The sequence below is a fragment of the Boleophthalmus pectinirostris genome, unplaced genomic scaffold (assembly GCF_026225935.1).
Source record: "Boleophthalmus pectinirostris isolate CB_2022bp ecotype Guang Dong unplaced genomic scaffold, ASM2622593v1 HiC_scaffold_17, whole genome shotgun sequence".
Taxonomy (NCBI): domain Eukaryota; kingdom Metazoa; phylum Chordata; class Actinopteri; order Gobiiformes; family Gobiidae; genus Boleophthalmus; species Boleophthalmus pectinirostris.
The window spans coordinates 24,021,851-24,038,081 of NW_026571115.1; the positions used below are offsets into that span (position 1 = coordinate 24,021,851).

Consider the following 16,231-nt stretch of genomic DNA (forward strand, 5'->3'; position numbering starts at 1 on the left):
GGTCCTGCATTCCTTGAACGTATTCCAAAAGTCAAAACAAAGTGACCACACATAAGGAATGGACAGATTAGATAAGATTCTCAGACCTATAGACGATAATGTTTGGCTAAACTCGGACACCGTAACATTCTTAACTGAATTGTAAAGTGGAATTTGCTATTAAACGGTCAGATTGCAGATTTGTTGACCTGATAAGTGGTTAGTATCTCAGTCAGTCAGTTTTTCTTTAACGATAGACTCAGTAATTGCAAAGTTCAAACCTCTTCTCCTGTCAGCAAGAATAAATGAAAGTTGAATTATTTTTCTCACAATAACTTCAGAAAATAGTGCCATTATTCAACCTCAAAGACATAATAGCCGTCAGCTGAAATGAATGTAAGAAACGTTATACAGCAATCCGTCAGAAATTTTGACATCTAAATATTTTAGAATGTGAACGCAACTTAAATATCATCGAGAATAGAACGAGAACTTTGACCAGCCCCTCTAACCCCAGCCACTTAAACTGGCCCTACGAGACAATCCTCAAAACTTGTCATGGCCTTTTTTTTTATTTTGGCAAATAATAACATGCCTGCATCTTGTATTTTGTTGATTTTTTCAATAAAAAATATATATTTATATGAAGAATTTATATTTATATTTTGATAATTATATGACGTATTTACATTTGCCACTGAATTTTCTTCACCTGACAAACTCGAGATTAAATGGTGGCAGTCAACGCGCGCGCAGAGTTTTGTAGTGCAGTTAAGGACACCAAATTGGCGAGTGTTAAAGTACGAAACGTTGACAGAGAGTGCTGTGTTTTCAAAGAACAGTTTGACGACCGATTATGTTTTTGTTCAGTGTAAGGACTATGCAGTTTGTCTGATAGGTAAAGAAAGTGTGGAGGTTTTCAAAGAATATAATCTGCGTCATCAGGGTCAAACAATTACGTTATACGACCGACCCGACCCCGGCCGACCCCTCGCAGTCAGGAGCGATAATGTGGCCCCCAGAGAAAAAAGTTTGGCGACTCCTGATCTAGAATAAAAAAAACAATATAAAGAGGTTGTAAAAAATAAATAAATAAATAAATCACCAAATAATCTTTTAACATTTTAGCATTTTAGCTCAGAACATTGCAAAAATATTGTCTAAATATTCTCAGAGTTATCAGAATAGTAGGAATTCACTGTAAGGTTATAAGTGCTTTTCAGACATCATCCTAACAACAACTAGAATGCTAACAGTGCATCAGCATACTGCCTGGTTAACATTTAACAATAAAAACTCTTTAGAATTAGATTCAGACAGCACACAGTGTCAATATTATTTGGATTAGGGGTGTGCAAAAATATTAAAATATCGATGTATTGTATCATTTAATGTGATGATACAGTATCAGTACCATGGACTGCTGTATCGATATATCACCACGAGTATTTTTTAGTATATTTTACTCAGTTTTTTTGTTACAGCGCGACAGTTTTGTTGTTTTGTTTAGTGGAAGGAAACTTGTTTATGAGACACATTTGACATTTTCACTGTTTTGATGATTAAAACTGATGAGTTTCATATTAACTTTGCACAAGAAGTGGTTTAACAAAGACTTTTAGTATCACAGCCATGATTTTGCCTTTTGTTTTTTATTGAACCGTATCAAATCAATTTGAAATATATCGTATTGAAACAAAAGTGCACTGTATTGAAATATGTATAATATCACGGTCTATGTATCGAGGTATTTATTTATTGTATTGGCAACTTCTTAATGATACCCAGCCCTAATCAGGATAGTAAAAAAATATACATAAATACAATTTTTTTGCCAGTATCACCCAACCCTAACCACAGTCCAGTGCAAAGAACAGTCCAATGCAGTTACATGGGAGGCTGCAGTGCTGTTATACACGTCTCCGGCATGTCTGTAATATGATTATGTGTTTCATGTGGACCACACAGCACTCTAAAGCTCTCCTCTCTCTCTGTCTTGTGTGATCAGAGTGATGGAGTATTCCTTGGATGGACATAATGCCAGCCTGTCTGCCATCAGGACGGTGCGGGTACTTCGACCACTGCGCGCCATCAACAGAGTGCCAAGTAAGTGCATGGATCTGGAGTTTTTGCTGTGATGTTGTACCACAAGAAATACTCTAAAAAACACTCTAAAAATGTGTGTTTCTTCTGTGGTGGACGAGACTCTTTGAGGGTCGTGGATGAAGCTTCTTTGTAACACTGCAGCTGTTGGAATACATCTGAGTACAACATATTTTCTAATAAGATGCAGCTATTGTCAGCAACTCAAATCTTAGTTTCACTCATGACATAAATAGATCTGTAGCCAGTGTGGAAGTGTGGCTGTCAGTCTGTGCCTACAAGCAAACGTAGACAAGATGAAGGATTCAAATGTATAATGCAGCTTTGTTACTTATTAGGGATACAGAGATACTCATACTGGTATAAGTGCCGATACTGAAAAATGAGCTGGATTCAGTGTTGATTCCTTGATATCAGGTTCAGGTGTTTGAGCTTTTAATTGGATGTACTGGCAATTGTTGGCCTAGAATGTTTCATAAGGTTTGAACTTTCATTTATACAAAACTGTTTGGTATTTGAAGGAAAAATAACGGTTGCATAACGAAACTCGGTCTCTTGTGTAATTCTCTTGTGTAAGTTAGGAAGTAAGTGCCTTTTTCTGTCTGTCGTCTAATATCAGGTATATACAGATACCTAAAATCAAAGTATAACGTATTGGAACTGAAAAAAAAACAACTGTTACTTAAGCATGTTAATCAGAGTGAATTACATGGAGCCAAAACTGAGACGTAAAGGGGAACTGCTGAACTTTTGTGGCAAAGGTTTTGTCACTTGCTTGCCTCCAAACAGGTGACAACACTAGGTCAAATTACAGGTTAGATCTGTGGAGAAGTGATCCTGCTCATAATGACAACGCAGGTTTTTCAATATGATGAAAAATGATGATATATATAGACAAGGCAAATACTCTTATGCGTAAGTTTGGCTCTTGTACAAATTATGTAAAGTTGTTAGTGTTTAAATCATATTGTACACGGTTGTACACAGCCCACATTTGGATTAATAACATAAAAGCCAGTTTACAAAGACTGCAGGTGGCTTACAATGACGCTTTGTGGGTGCTCTTGAGGAGGCCACGATGGACGAGTGCGACAGAGATGTTTGTTACTGCATGAGTGAACACTTCGCAAACTGCACTAGGAATTTTAATGTACAGTTTTATTTGCAGGCTGAACAAATCGGACAATGAAATACTGTATTTTCTGGGCTATTAGACGCGCTCTTAAGGCTCTAACAAAACATCAAAAAACATTTGCGCACCCCGCAATCCAGAGGGCCCTATACACAAATCTACTCGGATGTCCCAGCACGACTTCAGTAAACTACAAAGCCGCACCACCCACAGCGCACGCAAACACGCACGGAGCAGACAGCGACCGAGCAGCGAAAAACACCCACAGCCACACTCATCACTCCACGCCGACAAGGAATGGAAAGGAGGAACGAACCGAAAAAGCGAGTGCAATGTGCCACTTCTAGACACGACTGAACAACTGAGTCACTGCGAACACGCCGACAATCCAGCGGTCCCAGACAGCACCCTCCCTACACGCCACAACTGAACAAAGCCCAGAGTCACCGTGAACTCGCCAAAAAAAGTCCGACCCATCCAACTGTTGTGTTTCGTTTAAAGTCCGGTGCGGTTTATTTGTGAAAAAGTTCGAAAATAGACCATTTAATGACAGTGCGCCTTATAATCCAGAGCGCCTAATAGTCCGGAAAATACGGTAATAATGTCATTCACAAATATGAGATTATCAGTCCAATATGTCTTTTAGAAAACATAAATGTTTGTTGTTTTTGTAATGTCACTGTCCCTGTCTGTTTTAAAAATGGACCATGAGTCCAGAATAAAGATGATGATGATGATGATGAATATATTTTTTTGAGCAGCAAAAATACCTGCAATTAAATACATGCAAGATAAATATGTGCACCTTTAACAATGCACTTTTGAGTGTTAAATCAGAACCTAAACCTAAGTGTGTTAAATGCATGTATATACAGCAGGATTTAGATGATAATGTTGTAAAACAAACTCTCCTCTCCTCTTCTTTACAGCTCATCAGTGACTAAATGTCAAAGCCAGATTTATTTCGGCTTTTGAGTGAACTCTGGCCATCTGCCATATACTTCCACACTATTATGTTTCCTAGGAGGGGCGATCTAAAAACAACACAAGAGGTTTAGTTTAATGTGGAAATCTGTCATACAATTTTAAACTGACCAGCTCTGTTCATGAAAGCTAATAGACTTTTCTGTATAACAAAATCAGATCTTTGCTGTCATATTTAGGCTCTGTTCCACCTTGTGATGTCATGTGGTAATACATACTCCATTGTGTTTTTAAACTCCATGCACCTACACTAGATGATTTCATCCCTGAATCTGCCAATCTCTTTTAAACAAAAGGTAAAAGGTAGCTGTTAACTTGAACCACTACATGACATCACCAGGTGGAATAAAGCAGCTTGAGCTTTTAAGATGTAGACAGACTAATAATAAAGGGTTCCTCAAACATGACTACCATATTTTTCGGGCAATTAGCCATGGTCTTAAACCACTAACCGCATCAAAAAAGGACCACGTACCCCACAGTCCAAAGCGCCTCATAGACAAATCCACTCGGGTGTCCCAGCACGACTTCAGTAAACTACAAAGCCGCACCACCCGCAGCGCACGCAAACACACACGGAGCAGACAGCGACCACACAGTGAAAAACACCCGCAGCCACACTCATCACTCCACGCCGACGAAGAACGGAACGAAGGAACAACCGAAAAAGTGAGTTCTATGTGCCAATCTGAGTCACAACTGACCAATTCAGTCATCGCGACCGATCCAGTGGTCCCAGACACGCCACGCCACAATTGAACAAAGCCCAGAGTCACCGTGAACGCTCCAAACAAAGTCCGACTGACCCATCGAACTGTTGTGTTTCGCTTAAAGTCTAGTGCGATTTATTTGTGAAAAAAGTTTGAAAATAGACCATTTAATGACAGTGTGTCTTATAATCCCGAGCGCCTAATCGTCCGTAAAATACAGTAAATGAAACAAAACACAACTTTAAGTAGGGCTGGGCGATACAGGGAAAAAAAGAATCACATCTTTTCCCCCATATCGATCAGTCTTGATTTTCGATTTGATCTTCCTCCATCTTATTAAAAACATCGACATGTGGACTTCAGGCATAAAGAGTAGAGTGTCAGGGTCACTACAGCTTTTACTGTGTCGGTTGGACCAATCATTCTGGAGAAATTCACTTTTAAATGATGGAATGAGTTTCTACAATATATTAAGCCTAGATGCATGTGTGTGTTACTGCTACACGTGCGATGTTCCTGCACTAAATGAGGTCTTACTTGGATTATAAAGATGAGAAGCACCAGAGGAGAGAAAAAGGAGAAAAGGTGAGGCGCTGCGTCTGGATCAGAGAGAGAGAAGGAGGGAGGGGGAGCAGGTGAGCGGGGTAAACGACACCGTTCACACACACACAGACAGAGGCAGAAACATCGAACTTTTAGTCAATTTGTGCAGATTTAAGTCAAAACTTGTGAACCTGTGAGGAGACAAAGGTACACGCTGTGGCTCAGGCTGCTTTTTCCTAGACAAGAGCATAAATCCTTGATGGCTCCACGCTCTCTTAGTGCCTCATGATTGGCTGTAGAGTCAATTAAAATGCACATGCCTTATCATCGAGATCGACCAAAGTAGAGATTGCATGTGTTGATCTTTTGATTTTTGGCACAGCCCTAACTCCAAGTATGTTTTTGCGCAGATAAGAACATTATAACATGGCTTAAAGTTCAGAAGCATCCATTCTGTGTGATATTGGACCTTTAAACTGGACTCTAAACATATTCCACACTTTCTTAAATCTTTCATAGCATAAAAATTATTCACAGTGATGAGTTTGTAAGCGCATAGAATTCGATGCAGACAGCACACAGCCTTCCCATTTTATTACATGAAAGAAAATGTAGTACAACCCTTTCACACGCTCTAAACAGACTGGAGAGCGACGCATTGATGTGGGTCCAGTGCAGCTAGCAGGTGCTAAGGCAACACGTGCACACAGTTTGTCATTGGCTAAAAGCCCCGTGACAGAGGTGGCTATGAATCTGCAGCTAAACACAATCACCAGACAATAGTGTCATAACAGAGCACAGAATGATTAAGCAGGATATATTTGGCTGGCTGCCAGCAGGTTTTTACTGCCAGAGTACGTATACGTTTAGTTCAGATGGCTTTGATGGAGCGCTGTAAAGGGCCTATATCACACAAAATTTATTTTTGTGAGTTTTAAGCCATGTTTTATTGCTGCTACCTCCTTAAAACATACCTGGAGTTGTGTTTTGTTCCATTCACACGTGTTTGAGTAAGCCTTTATTATTTGTTTGTTTACATCTCCAAAGCTCAAAATGCTCTGTTCCACTTTGTCATGAAGTGGTAGTTTTCAAGTTAACAGCTCCCTTTACCTTAAAAAATGCATTATGTAACATTTTGGATGTCATTGCTCTGACTGGAACTTTCCACAGTTCAAAACAGGGGAGCATGCCTATGTTCCCTCAGTCCTATGTTCCCTCATTTCTAAGTTTTTGGGGTTTCTTTCCAAAATTAGACCCTATGTTCCTATATGTCCTTTATCATCAGTTTGCATCAGAATTTATCCCCATTTCACCCAGTTTGTTAGTCACTTAAACCCAACCTATTATCCAGCAGCAGTTGACAGATGTAATGTAGAGGTCATGGTGCACAGGATCCTAGGTTGAAATAACTCTAAATCATCCCTTTAAATGCGGTATAAAAATAAAAATGACTTCACTTGGAGTTTAATTTTGAGAAAAATCTTAGAAATAAGGGAACACTGGGCTGAGCGAACATTAGCTTGATTCATCAGCCAGTTTCACTTCATGGAAACCGTCTAATCTCGGAGCATTAGGGTTCGGTTGCTCGACGGTAGGCGAGTACTTTTTAAATTTAACCAATCACTGCTACTTGGTCGTGACGTATGTAATGCGCCATTAACGGAGCTAACTGGTATATTAAGCTTTTCCCAAATCCAAATGTAGGAAGAAGGGCAATAACGTCTTACACTTTGATTAAATTCACCAAACATTCACTTTGTTCCGGCTTTAAATCCTCGATCTCGGGAATCGTTGCCAACACAGAATGTCTGTCTTCATCTACATCCATCTCGACCGCTTTGTTTACTGTTGTGCTGCATCACAAAAGGGACCCAGACAGGCACTTGAGTATGACGTCATGGCTTCACAGCTCTTTGTTGATTGGCCAGTGCGCGGTCTACAACTTCCGGGGTTCTTGCAAACCGTTTAGTGTATTCTGATTCCTGACCTAGTTGCTGAAGAGAAATGAAATTGAGCAGAGGCACTAGGTGGCACCAGCCTGGCTAAAGAAACATAGGGCTGATCCCAAAACTGGCATTCTGACTATAAGCGGGTCGCTTCTCCACAGATCTGACCTGTAACTTGGTCTGGTTTGGCCTCCATGGAAATAGAGAGCCATACATGCCATACTGTGAAACATTCCAGACAAACCAATAACATTTGACAGTCCTTCCACCAGAAAAGTTACACGATGCACCTTTAAGTTCATTAACGACTGGCAATTCCAAGGCTGAAATTATCCAAAAGATTCTAACGAAGATGTATGGAGTTTAAAAACACAGCGGAGTGTTTTTGATGATGAAACAACATTATAATATAGATCAGAAAGTAGCGTGATACAGACTCTTTAATATCTCTGGAATTACTTGGCTCAGGTGTGGGGTTTTTTCTGCTGACATTCCACTCCTTTTATTAGTTTCATTTTTTTTATCAGGGTACATATGTGTAACTACTTCTAATCCATCCTACTCTATCAAACTCTATTTCTGTCACCAACGTTGCACTGAGATTTCCCCTGTGCGAAATATATGTTTACACAAGGCTACATGTGTTAAGCTCGCTCAGACATGGCAGTAACAGTCCAAACATAGTCATAAAGCGCAGTACTTTCTCTCGGGGTATCACCAGGACTACCTCTCCACACTGGCACGCTGCTGTGTGCTGGACTACCTCAGGGGCCCGGCAAACTGACAGCAATGCATTTTGGGTTACCGTTCACAGTCTCGCGTGTTACGTAACTGTGGTCTTAGCCGTGCTGTGTTTGTGCAGTAGCCTGGAGATGTTAAAAAGTAGTGCCCAATCAGATAACACTACAGTTTACCCCATAGTCGGATAAGACTCATGACTCTAACATGATTAAAGCTGAACTGTGTAACTTTTCTGACTGGATGTGTCTGCCGCTTGGAGATGTTAATGCTTGCCTTGAATGTTTCACAGTTCACCATTAAAGGTTTTATATTATGCAAAATTGTCTCTTTGGAGCCATGTTAAACCATGTTAGAATGTTGTTGTGTTTTGTTTGTTTATTACAGAGTTCCCAAGGTCATGGAAGTCCTGGAAAAGTCATGGAAATTGAAAATATGTCATTTTTCTGGCCTTTAAAAGTCATAGAATGATGTAAATTCAATGAAAGTTCTGGAAAAGTCATGGAATTTTAGTATCTCTTTCACACAACACTACAGCGTTCTGTTAAGTTATCATTCGGCTGTTATGATTATTTCCGAGCATATGCGCTACGTTCCGTTCCAATCCACTTTATTTATTTAGCACATTTCATAAACATGACAGTGTCCAAAGTGCTGCATAGACAAATGAATACAATAAAAGACAGTACATCATATTTAAAAACAATAAATAAAAAGTGTTAAAATGTATAAAGCTAAAATTATAACACAATGAGTAAAATGAAAGAAAGAAATACATAAATAAAATAAATAGAAGACCTTACGACTCACACAGTGTAAATACCAGAAAGTAAAAATGGGTCTTAAGACGAGACTTAAAACACCCCACTGTGGTTGCTGTTCGGATGTGGGAGGGCAGAGTGTTCCAGAGTTTAGGGCCAACCACAGAGGAGGCCCTGTGTCCCCTGGTTTTAAGTCTCGTCGCACCACGAGCTGGAGCTGGCCTTCAGACCTCAGAGAGCACGGGGGAGTATATCTGGATGAGGTTCGAGACATATTGACATTGTGAATGTTAAAAACTATAATACCAAACCATAACGTGAGTGTAAAGGGTTAACATGTCATATTTAGCCCTAAAAGTTTAATCAGTCAAACACATGTAGAGTGCTGTAAAGTCATGCAAAATTCACTTTAGGTCATGAAAAAGTCATGAAAAAGTTTTAAATTTTGTCAGTGAAAAAGAGTGGGAACCCTGTTATTCATCTGTCTACATCTGCAACCGTCAAAATGCTCAGTTACACCTTGTGATGTCATGTAGTGGTAGTTTTCAAGTTAACATCTGTCTTTGGTAACTATAGACTGGCAAATCCAGCCCTGAAATGATCAAAATGATGAAGTTTAAAAACACAGTGGAGCATTGGTCAGGTTAGGTTGCTTGATTCGTACCCGTAGGTAAATTTGTTTCGCAGATTTGAGAGGCTGGTCCCACATTTCACATTTCACTCATCCACATTATGTACAATAAACACGTATAAAAACACAATTAGAAAGCGGAAAGAAAGTGGAAGAAAATGGATGGAAAGTGGAAAATGGACACAGTTAGAAAATAAAGTGTTTCAGTGCTCCAGCGCAGAATGGCTTTGTTCCATAAACAATTAATTAAATTCATCCATCACGCTGGGCTAAGATTACAATAAATACTAAATATATAAAAACACACTATTTTTTCTAAGACAGCATACTAAAATTGATAAATAGATTACAAATAGATTACAATTTATTCATAAGTACGATAGCAGCTGGAATGAAACTCCTTTTAAAACGATTCTTTCTAGATCTTGGAACTAAAAGCTTCTGACCAGACGGAAGCAGCTGAAACTCTGAGTTTAGAGGATGTTGCACGTCTTTAAAAATACTCTGGAACATCCTCTGTAACTGTCTTGAGTACAGAGAATAGAGTGTTTTCTGTTCGAGAGAAAGAGCCTAAATATGCAGTTAAACGTGTGAATGAAACAAAACTCAACTCCAGGTCTGTTTGTGATGAGAAAACGTTATAATATAAATCAGAAAATAGCGTTATATGGGCCCTTTAATAACAAATTTAACAGCCCGCAGAAATCATTTTAAGATTTGAGTCTTTTTGAATGTTTTGTTTTAACTTTCCTGGATTTTGTTCTTTTTTGTATTTTAGATATGCAAATGATTCCTGCCACTTGCGCGCTGTGTGGAGATTAGTTTAATTAGAGCTAGCTTTTGACAAGTACACTCCAGTGCTAAGCTAATAAACGTAGTCAGTGTTATGTTCGTGTCTAGTCTGAAATTGTATCTTCTAACGCTTTGTAATAGCACTAATGCATAATTAAAGTGTGTACGACAGGTTAGACTGCGCTTTTGCTACTCATTACTGCTTTTGCCATTAAAATGTAGTTAAGGTGAGAATATTTAAGCTTTTACTACAAATCTTGTCTACTTTTTCAATGTTGGTGTAGTTTGTAGTTTTACTTGGGCAGCAGATGTGATGGTAATTCATAACTGTTACCTAGCAACCGTAATGTAAACAAGGGCCAAAACCTGTCTAAGGCCCCGTCGACACTAGTACGTACTTGAGTCGTTTTCGTTGTGGATGCAGTGTTCGTCCAAACTAATCCAATTGAAAATGGCTCCAGAGACAGAACGATCTGGTGCTGCCAGCTCCCACGAATTCATTTGAGTATAGATCTGATTCAGCGCTGTGTGGACGCCTGAAAACGCTGATACGCTGATGTAGGTACATGCGCCGCGAAGTAATTCACCGCCAAAACGTTAAGAGGCTAGAATATATGTCCATTCACATATATGGTCTGTGTGTACAACCTGTAGACGTATAATGTCATAAAAGTTTAGCATGAACCATTTCCAACGTGATAGAAGCACAGAACAGACTCACCATCAGCAGAACATCCCTCTGTCACAGAAAGAACACATTTAATCCACTGAGTCATGTCCTTTAGTCCAACAGAAGCTGAACCGCATCAGTGCACAATAGCGAGCTGTTTTTCGAGCGCTTCATTTACGCAAATTAGCCATGTGGTTTTAAATTTTGTTTCTGTAAAACATAAACAACAGACACAGAAAACGGCGGTCGCAGATCGTTTCTGAAATGGTGATATGCGGATTCGCACAATAGTTATGATTAGAATTATACAAATAAATGACAACACCTTAATTTGGTGATGGGCCTGCTTGTCTTCATGAAGATTTTATTAATTTCCAGGGAATCTAGTCTCTCAAACTTAGCCTCTGCTTGTATTCTCAATGTGTGTTGCCTCTTGTCTCCATGATCATAGATATATATACTGTGGAACATTCCAGTCAAAGCAATAACATATCCTTTGAGATAATATAGATAGGTGTTGTACCCTCTAAAAGTCTCACATTACACCTTTAACTATTGTATAGGCTGCTTGAAAATGTACATTGCTGCCATAACCAGAGAAGATTCTACCCCAGAGGTGGGCAATTGTTATTTCTATGGGGCCACATGAGAAACAGAAAATATTGTGGAGAACTGGGCCAAAATGCTTAACTCAATTCTGCAAAATATTCATTGTATTTCTTTATAAAAAGCAGTAAATATCATTGTTTTGACGAGCTGGTCAGACTGGTTAGAGTTTATGTCCAGGGTCTCCAACAAGTTGCTCTCCATCCCCTTCCAAGTAGCTCGCCAAGGGATTTCTGAACCATATGTATTGTGCCCAACAACTACAATCTGATTTAATTATCATGCCTATTATCATTGTAAATATATAATTTTGATGCCTATCTTTGTGCACTAATAAAAAGATAATAATTGTGTAAATATTTTATAGGCATCAAACTGTACCCCATCTAAAGGCTCTTATATTTATTCAGTTTCTTGCACCCACTAATTTAATTATTATTTAATAAAAACATTTTTTTTTTTTTGTAAATGTAGCTCACCAGAGGAAAAAGGTTGAAGACCCCTGGTTTATGTCATGACTAAACAATGAAAAAGTGCTAAATGGTTCACATTTTTCTATAGCACTTTTCCACTTTCAAGGCACTCAAAGCACTTTACAACAAGGAACCACTCACCCATTCACACACCATTCACACACCAGTGTACGCAGACACTGTGGGCAAGGTGGGTTAAGTGTCTTGCCCAAGGACACAACGACAGCATTCATCTGTGGGAGCTGGAATCACACCAGCCAACCTGTGGGTCAGTGGATCTGACCGCTCAACCTGTGATGTTTATGTCGAGAGCTGGAATCAAACCGCCAACCTTCAGATCAGTGGGCGAATGCTCTACCAACTGAGCTACTACCGTCCCACTGAGCTACTGCTTTGCAAAAAATATAATTTAAAAAACACCTATAAAATAAAAGCAACGCAGCTTTAGTCCATGATGAGGTAAAATGATAAAATATGTTTATTTTGTAATTTCAAATGAGCTTAAACAGGTCGGTCAGAGTCAACCAAAGGGCCGTATGTGACCCAGGAGCTGTACAATCCCCATTTCTATTCTACCGATATAGAGGAATAAGGTCCTGTATTACACAAAATTGTTTTTTGTGAGCTTTAAGCCACTGTGTACCTCATCAAAAACATAGCCAAGAGTTGTGTTTTGTTTCATTCACACATGTTTGAGCAATCCTTTATTATTCATCTTTTAATCTAAGATCAAAGTTGCTCTGCTCCACCCTATGATGTCATGTAGTGGTAGTTTTCAAGTTGGCTTTAGTTCAGTAGAGACCGGCACATTATCCAAATGATTCGAGTGAAGGTGTATGGAGTTTAAATTCACAGTGAAGCACTTTCCGCACAGCCTAAATAATTACAATTTGAGTGTTAAACATGTGCAAATGAAACAAAACACACATTTTAGGTATGCTTTTGATGAAGAAACAACATTATAACATGAAACCAATGAAATCAAAATGTTGGTAATAGAATTAGCAGGAAACTGTAACCACTGAATTGGAAAACAAATTGAATCTAATATCTCCATCAATAGGTTTTATGCAGTGGCAAAGATGACTTGATCACACTTCAGGGATTTCTCACAGTCGAGTCCTAACCACAAATGACAACTGCTGATGGATGAGGAACACTTTCACTTAGATACGCAGACGTGCCGGTGCGAAACTGAGGGTTCTATTCCCAAAGGAGCTTCAACTGTCACTCCGGCCACCTTCATCCCGACTGTATTGACTGTCTTGTGAACTCAGATAATCAATAGAGCTTGTCATTGTGCGGTAACAAGACGGATAGGCCTGTTGTCAGAGATGTGAGGAGGAGTTAGAAATTGTACTCGAGAAGCAGTGTAGTTAGTTTAAATTGTAAGAGTAGAAGAAATGTCACAAAAGTACTTACTCGTATTGTAAAAGCAGCTTTTGAGGTAAAAATATACCACCATCGGTTCATCAGTTTAGGCAATATTCTGTTTGCCTTTAATTTAATGTTTGATGTTGGACTATTTACTGGCTGATGTTTGAACTTTAATTCATACAAAGTAACATAACATAACATAACATAAATAACATAACATAAACACAATAACAATAACATAAATAACACTTACCATATTTTTTGGACTATAAGTCACTCCAGAGTACAAGTCGCATCAGCCAAAAAATGCATAATGAATTTAAAAAAACATATAAGTCGCACCGGACTATAAGTTGGACTTTTTGGGGGAAATTTTTTTTATAAAATCAGAGACCAAGAAATGACATTTCATCTTGAAAGGCAAGTTGTATCGCAAGGCATAGTAATAACAATAGAACAGAGAACAACAGGCTGTTAACATAACATATTACCAAACTCTCCATCTCACTCCAAATCACTAAATCCATTGAATTCTTCATCCTCGGTGTCACTTCTGAGCAACTCTGTGACCTCCGGAGGTAAACAGAGCGCCGCTTCCTCTTCTGCGTAGCTGTCATCAGAATCAGCATCAGTTCCAGTTAGAATTATTCTGAATCACGACAGGATGGTTTTGGTGTCACTGAAGTCCAGGCTTTGTCGATCCATCCAGTGACTTCCAGGAAAGTGGTGCACCTTCCCTGTTGTCACCAGTTTCTTGCTCACTCCAAACTTACTTTCTGTTGCTCGATTATTGTTTTCAGCTGCATATTTCGCTACTTGCAGCTTATAATTTGCAGATATGATTTTCTTTCTTGGGGCATTTATGCTCAGTTTTCTCAGTTGTCTTAATAAGTTTGTTTAAATTTTAAATTTCAGTGGTACAGAAGTAATGGTGCGATCGACTGACATGATACAGACAGGACAGAGGCTCTTTCTGTAGAAGACATGCACAGTAGAGCCAAGTGACAGTGGTACAGGAGTAATAGGAGTAGCAGATACTGGCACACAAGCCTAGAGCGCCCTCTTGAGGCTGTCAGTGTGTAAAGTTTAATATATAAGTCATACTGGAGTATAAGTCGCAGGAATCACCCACGAAAAAAGTGTGACTTATTGTCCGAAAAATACAGTACATCCCACAATTGGATCCACTGCGTTTTTTTGGTGAAAAAGCCAACACTGGTATCGGTTAACACTGGGCATCAGCAGATAATTAAGGCCAAAGTATCTATATCAGTATCGAAACTGAAAAAGCTGAATCTCGCAGCAAAACTCTGGACTGGTCTCTGAGCGCTGTGAAAAGTGCTTAGTAGCTCATTGCGGTGATTAATTAGGATGCTCGGAATGTATAAGGTATCATTTGGATCATTGCCAACAGTTTAAGATGAATTAATTCTGTTATTTCAAGTATTAAGACTGTAAAAATCGTGAACAGCATAAATATCTGGTCGCACATGCACATCACATCTAAAAACTGGACTAGAACGGGAGTAAAAATGAGCCAAACTAAGTCCACAGTTCATAAGACTCAAACCAGGATCAAACTTGTCAGTACTAAAGAGAACATTATCCACAATAAAAAATAAAAAATTGCTGCGTCTTTGTATCTGTGCAAGTTTTTTTGACAGCCAACTTAAATTTGACGTGAACACTGCTGTTGTCAAACGTGTCCAACAAAGACTGCAGGTTTCGAGGAAGTTGAACTCTTTTCCTGTTAGTCATTCCATTTTGTCGCTTTTATCAGTCCTTTATTGAGGGCCTGCTGTGTTTTTCTTTTATTTGTTGGTGTAACAACCTCTCCATCAAAGACTAGAACAGTTTTAATTCTATTGTTAAAATCTGTTCTAAAATCACCGGAGTGCAGCACAGAGACTTGGCTTCCTTTTGTAAAAGGACAAAAACCAGCGTGACTGTGAGTGAGCTTTCTTTACTGCCCTCGGGCCTCGGGTATCTGAAATTTTTCATTCCTACGGACATTTGCCTTTCACATTCTACTTAGATGTAATGTATTTATACCAGGTTTGTTCAAAATCTGAAAACTGTGTTGAATCTTTTTTGTGTTTTTCAGCTCAAACCAATCTAAATATGTTTGAAATCACAACAAATACTCAAAATTATGACTTAGAAGTAGAAGTAAAAGTATGGTTAGTTACATTTACTCAGCGAAGTGCTTTAATATTTAAAACTGAGATGTCTAATTTTCAGTTTAAGGAGGAACTGGGTTTATAAATCTGTCTAGCTAGTTCCAGCTCTCACAAGCCCTTTGGCACAACACTCGCGTTCAGAACAGCTTTTTTAGACAGAAAAGTGAAGCATGGTGGACCACAGCCAATCAGCTCTCAGCCCAAAGAGTCAAATAGTGACTTGCATGGCTCTTTCTTGTGACTCTCGCGAGCTTTATGTCACGTCATCTAAAACTGTTACATCGTCAAAAATACACCTGGAGTTGTGTGTTTGAGTGATCCTGCATTAGTTTGTCTATATCTCTAAAAGTAGTTTTCAAGTTAACAGCTTTTTTTTACCTGTAGTTCAGTAGACATCACTGAAATCATCCAAATAATTGATTGATTGATTGATTTAGGTCACAGGTTTATTCTGACATTATTCCACAGTCATATTTAACATACACAGACTGAAAAAGTGCAGGCTGAAGCTTGAGTTTATTATGAATTTACCCTTTAGTCCTTTGTCAAAACGTCATCTTGACACCAGTTCATCTTCATAAATACAGCAAGAGGAAACAAACAAAT

The 16,231-nt window shown here is 38.8% G+C and overlaps 1 protein-coding gene across 1 annotated transcript in view; it reads left to right on the plus strand.

Moving 5' to 3' along the window:
• The window catches only part of cacna1ha (calcium channel, voltage-dependent, T type, alpha 1H subunit a), a 294,384-nt gene that overhangs the window by 146,068 nt on the left and 132,085 nt on the right, over positions 1-16,231 (plus strand). The window contains exon 5 of the mRNA XM_055152604.1: positions 1,988-2,085. Coding sequence (XP_055008579.1) covers positions 1,988-2,085 — 98 coding nt within the window. The remainder of the gene's footprint in view (positions 1-1,987; positions 2,086-16,231) is intronic.